The 9,110-nt window shown below is 42.2% G+C and overlaps 1 protein-coding gene across 1 annotated transcript in view; it reads left to right on the forward strand.

The window, feature by feature from the left end:
* LOC142946441 (uncharacterized protein C1orf21 homolog) overlaps window positions 1–2,138 on the forward strand; it is a 29,181-nt gene extending 27,043 nt beyond the window's left edge. The window contains exon 6 of the mRNA XM_076087716.1: window positions 586–2,138. Coding sequence (XP_075943831.1) covers window positions 586–633 — 48 coding nt within the window. The 3' untranslated portion in view covers window positions 634–2,138. The remainder of the gene's footprint in view (window positions 1–585) is intronic.
* The last annotated feature ends 6,972 nt before the right edge of the window (window positions 2,139–9,110 follow it).

The following is a 9,110-nucleotide window of genomic DNA, read 5'->3' on the forward strand; positions in this document are numbered from 1 at the left end:
GTAACAAGTAACTATAACTGTCAGATAAATGTATTGGAGCATTGAAATTGAAAACTAAATTTGTGTAAAAATGTTTCCATTTGGGATGTAGTGAATTAAATGTATGACGTAGCATGAAATGGAAATACAGCTGTTAAATGCCTCAAAGTAGAACTTAGGCACCGTACTGTTTTTAAATGCACTTGGTTTCTCTCCGCTAGTGATTTTTCGGGTACTGAGGCTGCCTGTGTTTTAAAGCCTTATTTAAATCGAGACAGCGAGCGCAGTTAGACGAGCTGTCAGGCCGGCTCTGTAGAGGAAAGCAAGGGAGTTGAGTTAGCGCTTCATCGTGATGGAAGAAACAAAGCAGCATAACTGCCCACCTGTCAGCACTTAACCGCCTCATCCAGCATTTTCTACGCCAGTACCAGAAATTTGACGAGGGTTTGTGTGAGTAGAGTAAAAAAGTGTGTCTGGGATTGCTGCATGCAGACAGTTCAGAGGGAGTCATTTGAAGTAGGTTATTACTGAGTATACTAACCAGAGCAAATTAGAGTAGGAAATCATGCACGTCTCATCTTCTTTCTTATCTCTCTTTCTTTGCAGGGACAAGACTACTGTTCGGAGGAGGAGGAGGAGGAAGATGGGACATAGCACAGAGGCCCCCCGAGATTCACCCTCACAGAGAGCCTCACAATGTGTGTGTGTGTGTGTGTGTGTGTGTGTGTGTAAATGCGGACGTGTGTGCTTATGTATGCCTGAGAGAGAGTTGAATCAATGTTTTACCGATGGGGCGTTGATGTGACGGGACACTGTATGTGTTGGTATGAGCACGTGTGTGTTTTTGAACGTATGGCAAAGATAGTATTTTAATCGAAAGTGTAAGCGTGGGGGATACATGTGAGAGAGAGAGAGAGAGAGAGAGAGAGAGAGAAAATGGGATGAAGAGCACTTTCTTCAGAGACAACAGCCCTCCTCACCCCTTCAGGCCCCTGAGCGGACAGATGGAGGTGGCGGAGCGATGAAGGGACAGACAGATGAAAGGAGGGAGAGATGGTGGAGGACGTGACGAGAAGGAAACGGTCGGCTCAAACTGAGTAATTTCATCAAGCAGGAGCTCCTCATCCCTCCATCTGTCCCTCCGTATCCATCCGGCTGTACCTCCGTGGTTCGATCCTGAATATTGAACCCATGCAGTTGGCCAGAGGAACTCCCAAATATGGAGCTCCCAGTACGGACAAATGTCCTTGGTGGGTGTGTGGGGGACTGAGACACATAAGTAAAGAAGAGAGGAGGCCCTGGGAATAACAGGTGCTGAAGGCAGAGGGGTTGCGTAACACCACCAGGATCCACACTGAACTCTTTGGCCTGCCTACCTTCAGCCAGGCCACCTGGCCCATGAGGGACTGAGAGAATGGGTGAGGGCGGGTGAGGAAAGAGTGAAAAATTTGTGATATTTTAATAAGAGAGAGTAGGGAGCGAGCCGGTGATTTAGAAACTCTAAACTCCTCCTGCCTTCTGAAGTCAAGGACCTTATTTTTTTTTTAATTGTGTTTCGCAGCTACAAGTTCAGTTCTTTTTTTTTTTTATTTTTTTATTTTTTTTTTTGATGATCTTTTCTTCAGTTTGTTTTACTCTTGGCTTCCTTTGTAGTGCATCATCATCATCATCATGATCATCATCACCAATCCCATTATCATCCTCCTCACCACAGCAGGCAGACTGAAGCTGTGTTAATTCAGATCATCTGTGTCTCAACCCAATCTATCCTCCTTCATATACCACAGAACTGCAGATCCAAGCCGACACACACACACACGGAGTCTTTTATTGTACATATCATAGCACACTGTCATTCCAACACACCTCACATGTACATATAAACCAGACAAACACACACTTTATTGTATCCCTTTTCATTTCACCAGCAGACTGTCATGTGCATCATAAAGCTCTATTTCTAATTTGAATCAGTGTACACACACACACACACACACACACACGCACACACTGAACGGGGCTGAGCTCAAGGGGAGGATGCGTCGTTGCCCTTTAGACACAGATCACATTTTCTTCAGTCATCTTTACCGGATACTTCCTGTTGTATTATTTTGAATACTTTCTTTTCTATTAAAAATAAAAATACGAAGAAGCTCTTATTTTGTGTGGCATCTTAGTGTGTGCATTGCGTTTGTACTAGAAAGCCGAGTCGTCATGCTGGCAGTGTACTGAGGGGTGTGAAGTCTATTTTCCTGTGGTCATGCTGCCTAAAGCCATGCAGTCAGAGCAGATTCACTCACAGCACTCTAAGACTGCGTAATGCCGCCTGCTGGCACAATATCAGTACTGCAGTCTGGTCGGTAATATGTTCTTGAAAGCAAAGTTGCATTTCACCCAAGATTAAATACACATTTTAACATTGTGTGTGTGCCAGGGGCATTTTAGTATTTATTAGATTTTACTTCCCGGGTTCAATTTAGAAACACAAAATGATTCACCAATAAAAAATGAACTAATCCATCAAACATGTCAAACAAAATAACCACGGTTATGATAGATTCAGTTCAGGATGAGAGTAAACGACTTCAAGCCTATTTCATTATTCATCATTTTTTATAAATTTGATCAAACAATATCTGGCAGATAAATGACCATCCAGATGACATGACTCGAACTAATTCAAACTCGGCCTGATAGCTGTCGAGGCGAAGCCAGTTTAACATCTTTCAAACAAAGAGTTTTACATAAAATACGTATTAGAACATCATCTATGATATATTGTTCGACAAGAAGTTCAATTGAGGACTAAAACACACCCTTGCACAGATGGATACAACCAGGGGTTTTGCTGCAGCATCCTTTACTTGGTCTGGTGTGACCAGTAGTTAAAGGTGGCTCATTTTTAGCTAATGTTAGCAACGTTAGATAAGTGTTACTGTGTAACAGACATTGCTGATTCAGTTTGATGACTTGATGTGTATTTTTAATGATTTCATGTGACTTTTCTACTATGTTTTAATATTTAACGTTATCCCGCAGTTGTCACTTGTTTGCTGTCCAGCAGAAATGACGTAGTCTCTCTTCAAACTACAATAATTCTGAAAATAAAACCAATTAAAGCTGCACTAAGCAATTTTTTTTATATTAACAATAGATCAAATTACTAATTGTAATGTAAAAGGGGCCGTAAAGGGAAGAACTCCAAGAATTACCCCCAGAATATGCAGGTCTCTTTAGCTTTACAGACATTTCTATTCATTGTTTTGTTTTTCTGGCCTACAAATGTACTGTTTGGGTTCACTCTCACAGCTTTCATCAGCACAGTTTCTGGCCGCTCCATTGAAAAAGTGCAGATTCATTATACACTACCTGCCTAGCACCACATGGCATACAGACAAAGTTAGTGAATACCCGGTGAACATAGTGGAGCATTTAGCATCTTGCTTCATATTTCCCTCTGGAGTTGATGGAGACCAAAACCGAGCTAAAAGGGAGGGAATATTTTTTTTTCAACCACGTCTTCGAATGAATAACAATGTTGCTCCGTATCTGTTGGTTGTATAAATAGGAGAAAGTTTGCAAACATATTTTCCATATGAGCTTTTCAATATGTCAGTTTCCTTTCCGCTGTCTCCAAACGGCCAAAACATCAGTTATTGCAGGTTAAAATAGTCAAACACAGCAAAACATGTAGCACAGAAATTGTGTTGGTTATTTTTAGTTGCAATTTATTGTTTTATGGCCCTTTTATTGGAGTGTACGTGCAGGGAAATCAACGCTAAGATATAACCATAAACTATAAAACAGCTTCCTCAATGAGTTTGATATCTAGTTAACATTCCATCAAACATGGAAGGAAAACTCGTTCTAGTGCAATAAATAACTGTAATAATCCATCATTATAGATAAGGACACTGCGCATTTGTCCTTCGGATTACCAACTGAGTGATAATACTTGTGATTACCGAGCAACTGTTCTTCACAAATGACTGCATGATGTGTGTGCAGTATCTGAAACCCAACCGTGCTGAATCGATATCTGCCCTTAGGATTGGCCTAATGTGCACCCTGTGGGACTTGATGCTATAATGCTTTGACTGAGTGTCAGTGGTTAAGTTGATTGCCACATGATGAAAGTAGTCAGTAGTCTGGCTTTTTCCCAACTGTCTCTCTCTAACACACACACAGACACGCATACACACAAACTCATTTTACCTCACATGACTCACAAGCAGGGGCACATAAGGTTACAATCAGCAGCCGCTGTGCACATCAGCAAAGTGAAAGGGTCCCTGTGGGCCAGTGGTCGCAGCAAGGCTCTCCACACTGATAAATAAATGTATGTTGGAAGCAGACAGAAAGCTAGAGAGAGGGGGAGAGTGAGAGTGAGGTGGGCGAGGTAAGAGCGAGAAAGTAAGACGAAGGAGTTGGGAAAGAGAGATTGTGGGAGGGAGAGAGCGAGGAAGAGACTGATGTTGCCCGTTAACCTCAGACAGGAATATAGGCAAGAAATTGTTCTTTCCACACTGACGTAAGTACCAATAAAGAGCCCACACCTCCTTGCTTTGTGTGTGCGTGTGTGTGTGTGTGTGTGTAAGAGCCCAAAGTGTGAGAGTCCTCATTTGGGTACGACATGTTCTTGACTGCGAGTGTCATTTAAGGTCCAACTCCTTGAAATAATCGGAGCCAAATTCACAGTCATAACTGAAAATGTGCCTTGATGAGGAAAAGAAACATGTTTCTCGTCAATGCGGATGCTACTTTGGTGTTTGCAGCTTTCAGCAGCTTCTGACGCATTGACATCTTGGATTTAGTTGATGCCTCGCATTAATCCATGTAATAAAAGACCTGCCAATCATTTGAATGTTCTTGCTGGGATGGCCCTCATGTTTAAGTTTGAATCACAGATTGGGCCTTTCAGCGAGGAATGCTTGATGCAGCTTGCATAGGAGATCCAGTGCCACCCCTCAAAACCTTTCAGTGAAGATGAGAGATAAGGGTTTGACGTTTGAAGCCAAACTGTATGCGAGCTATGCAAGTTGTAAGACAGGTTATCACTTTTTAGGATGATTATTCCCCATCTTTTTATTTTAAGATTAGATGTAGATACTGTCTTATAGATGTGGTGTAACAAACTCAATTACTAAGATGATGGAACATTAAAATTGATTTTTCAGTTCCAGGAAATAGGTCAGTATACATCTGTAAAATAGCTTTAGCTAAGGATAGCTGTGGCTGTAGTCCAACTAGTCTTAACTAGCTAAAGCATATCACTGTGGTTTTATCTTACTTTGTGTTATTCCTACAAATGTACACATTTCTGTGGCATAATAAGTTTTAAGGTGTGACGAGCTCTGCCCTTCGCTGCCAATCTGTCTTCTGCCGTGTTTTCCAGATACCTGGTGGCAGGGGGTCGTTAGGGCCAACGAGGAACACCTGGTGCTGCTAGTCTCTCTCTTGTCTGCTGTGCTGCTGCAGGTCTCCACTTCTCCTTTCAGGTACCTGACACCACTGATTCCCACACTGTCAATATTAAATTCCCCTCAAGCTTTTTTTTGCTAAAGGTTCGTGTGTCTCCCTGTTTGTTATGGCCATAACAAAGCTAAAACAGAGCAGGAAGTCAGAGGAGAAGTGGATTGGAGGCAGAATAACTACATTGCACATGCACGTTTTGTGCAAACATTAGTAAAAAACACATTTGTGTGCAGAGAGAAAGTGTGCGAATGTGAGAGACCTGAGAGAGGGAGCAGTACAATGTTACCAGCTTGTTAGTGCAAAAGCTGAATGGACAAAATATGAATCATCTAATGTTTTAAAACCGTTTTTAGTGAGATTTCCTTTTCATGAATCAAAAAGGTTTGTGTTACTTCTTGACTGGAACAATCTGTCTCTGTCACATCACTATTGAATTGACTGTGTGTGTTTACATGGAAACATTGCCCACGTAGGGAGCATGAGTCAACTCTGAGAGGCAAAGGGATGGGTGGATGGATCCTTGCCTGGATGCCCAGCGGGCCTTTACTCTGTCTCTTAACTCTCTCCAGCAGGTCCTCGCTGCCTACTCCCACTTTGGAGTAATCTACCCTCTTTTTAGCTCTAAACACATTAATTTAGAAATGTGTCAGCACCTAGCCTCATGACCATTTAGCTCTCACTATGGGAGAAGTATGCATTTTCCATCCATCTCCAGTACACTAACCATATTCAGCCCAGCAGCTTCTCTGTCTGCTCCCCAACCATTTGCATGTAAAGCCTCTCCATGCAGATCCATACTCTGGATTACCTTGGCAAAGAAGCAAGTCACATGAGGGGGAGGCCAAGGCTTTTTGGAAGGTAGAATTGGATGCATTTGCATTCATGCCACACATCCTCAAGAAGTGACCTACTTAAATCCCAGGAAGCTAATTGTTCAGTGTAAACACCGTATTTTATCCGTGAACAATTATGGAACCGTCTGGATGCACAATTTTTGACGATATTGAAAGTTGTGAATTCCCTGCATCAGTAAAGTGACCAGCAGAGTACTGAAACTGATAACCGGAGGGCCTGAATGCTTTATGCTCCACTAGTATTGTATTTTGCTGCAGTCTGCCAAATTCAGATAATCTGAGCAAGCAGTCGGCGCCCCGGAGCAGGCCTGGTGACTGGAGCCCACCGAGCAGATAGTGACACAACGGTCTCAAACATCTGACCAGGATGAGGTTTTTTGTTGTCGTTTTTTCTCTCACACTGTCTGGACCCAAGTTACCATAAGACATGTGCATGCAAGAAAGAGAGAGAGAGATCTCCAAGGATAAAACAAGAGCACCATCTGCTGGTTCGGTCTTTTCCATGACGCTGAAACGCATGCAAAGGGCTCCCTTGGAGAGCGCTTTGCATGATCAAGCACTATATTAGAGCTGTGCATCATGCTGACAGCCACGAATAAGACACGGAGTCCTAAACCACCCGCTCAGACATGCACACTTAGACACACATAAATCAGCTCAATGAATTTTCAATGAGAGCGATGGCCTTTCCTCTCCTGAAATCACTTGTTTCCACTGAGCCTCACCAGACTGTAAACTACAATTTTATGGGCTGCACCTATAATAGCTCATGTTTGAGGCTCAAGGCAGTTTGTTTTTGTTCAAGGCCCCATTATATATTGTGGAGGACAAGGAAAATAGTGGCAGCACAGCAATCAAACAGAGTCAGGTTGGCTAGGTCTTTATTTATTCTAACTCAAAGTTAAAGAAAAGAGAAAATCTAGCTCCTTCAGGAGCCCTCTTGCAAAACTAGAAAAACAAAACTACCTCAGCCGGGCTGCTGCCCAACTAACCGGTTTAAAATATAACCAGAGTTCACCCTGGAGCTCTTTGGGGAAAGAGTCTGACGGCTCCTCTCTCAGCATGTGCCACCAGGTCATCTTCTCTGATTGTCCTTTATTTTCACCTGATGAGGAGATCAGCTCCAGGTGTGAGGTTACCTCACCTGTTCCCTTGCAGTAGAAAACTGTTTGAATCAGTACGTATCTTTTAAAATGAGCCTTGTGAGGAGGTGCCACAATCCTTTAGCTTTCTACATTTTTCTTTGCCTATACTTTTACAAAGAATAAAAGAAAATACACCGTGTGGTACATATTTATCCTGCAGTTTTCTGTATGCCATAGCTGTCTATTTATTGAACCCGGTTATGAAGGATTTACCCTGCTATTTAAAGCTACGCTTACCCTGCAGCCAAAGTTTAACAAACCAAGAGGTTGGCAGTCTTTTAAAACATACATTTATCCCAAACACAACTATTAAAAAAAAACGATACAGTTCGGCTCTCTGTCATCCGTAGTTGAGTTACAGAGAGAGAAATGGCTGCCTGTCAAGTACGCAACCACAATTACAAAGCAGATGTTTTGCTGTGACAGAAGAATGAGTGCACGAGCCATTTGAATAATGAAAATGTAGCGTGGACGGCCCGGTGTTGAAGCCTGACACCGGGCCAAGAGGGTGAGGTTGTTTTTTTTCAGAAAGCGCAGAGAGATGAGGGTAAGTTTTAGTTTAGTCATTTAGTTTTATGCATTCATTTGAGTTTGGAAGCTAAACATACACACAGTCCAGTTGGATGATCCTGATCTCTGACCTTTGTTTTAAACAGCTGAGTGCAGGAATGAAAGCTAGACTGTGGGCTTTAAAGGTCAGCAAAACTTCCCCGAGCAAAGATTTTTTGTGAATTTTCAGTGTTGTCTGGGCATGTGTGTGTGTGTGTGTGTGTGTGTGTGTGTGTGTGTGTGTGTGTGTGTGTGTGTGTGTGTGTGTGTGTGTGTGTGTGTGTGTGTGTGTGTGTGTGTGAGTGAGAAGGTTATGACTTTGTAGTGGGCCCCTTCATGTTACAGATCTTAACTGTCTGTAGGAAAGCACTAGAGGGAGCTAATGGATTACCCCGACAGATTGAAATCGTCGCTCTCTGTCTGTCCCTGATCCTCAGAGCATCCAACAACGGAGCACATGGCAGAGTACTCTCATTACCTCAATGAGGAGGGAAAACATTACCAAGTGGCAGAGATCCTAGCTCAAATAAACAGAGCCGAGTTGAGACGGGGACATAAGTAAGCTATCTGTCTGCGCTGTGACTGCACTACAATTAAAAAGGGTTACTAGAGGGTTACTGTAATCATCTAAGAACATAATATTATGATAGCATGGGTGCCAACTTTTGGAGTTGAAATGATATATTTGTGGATAGTTTTCTATAGACTTTACGTAAATGTACAACATATGTACAGCAAACTTGTGAGTTTCTGTGGGAAGTTTGGAAAGCTGGAAAGTGTTTTGGTGCCAATTTGATTAAATGTTTTTGTCACGGTGTCATATTGATTTGGAACATTCTCTTTTGAAATGCACTGCTTACATGTTTTCGTTTTGGTGCCATGACTGTTCAGCGTTTTATTGGATGGTTTTATGCCACAGAGTTTTTGCCCTCAAGAAACTTTTTTTCAGATACTGTTGATGTTGTCAGTAAAGTCATGCAAGGAGGACAATTCATATTTCTTCCCATATTTGTACTTCTGTTATTTTATATCTTTCATTTTGGATTGTCTCACATCATCTTGGTTAGTTGCAATTTACATTCCCGTAATTAAGGAATATCATATTGTC

The sequence above is a fragment of the Anarhichas minor genome, unplaced genomic scaffold, assembly GCF_050575085.1.
Source record: "Anarhichas minor isolate MPS153535 unplaced genomic scaffold, ASM5057508v1 ptg000010l, whole genome shotgun sequence".
Taxonomy (NCBI): domain Eukaryota; kingdom Metazoa; phylum Chordata; class Actinopteri; order Perciformes; family Anarhichadidae; genus Anarhichas; species Anarhichas minor.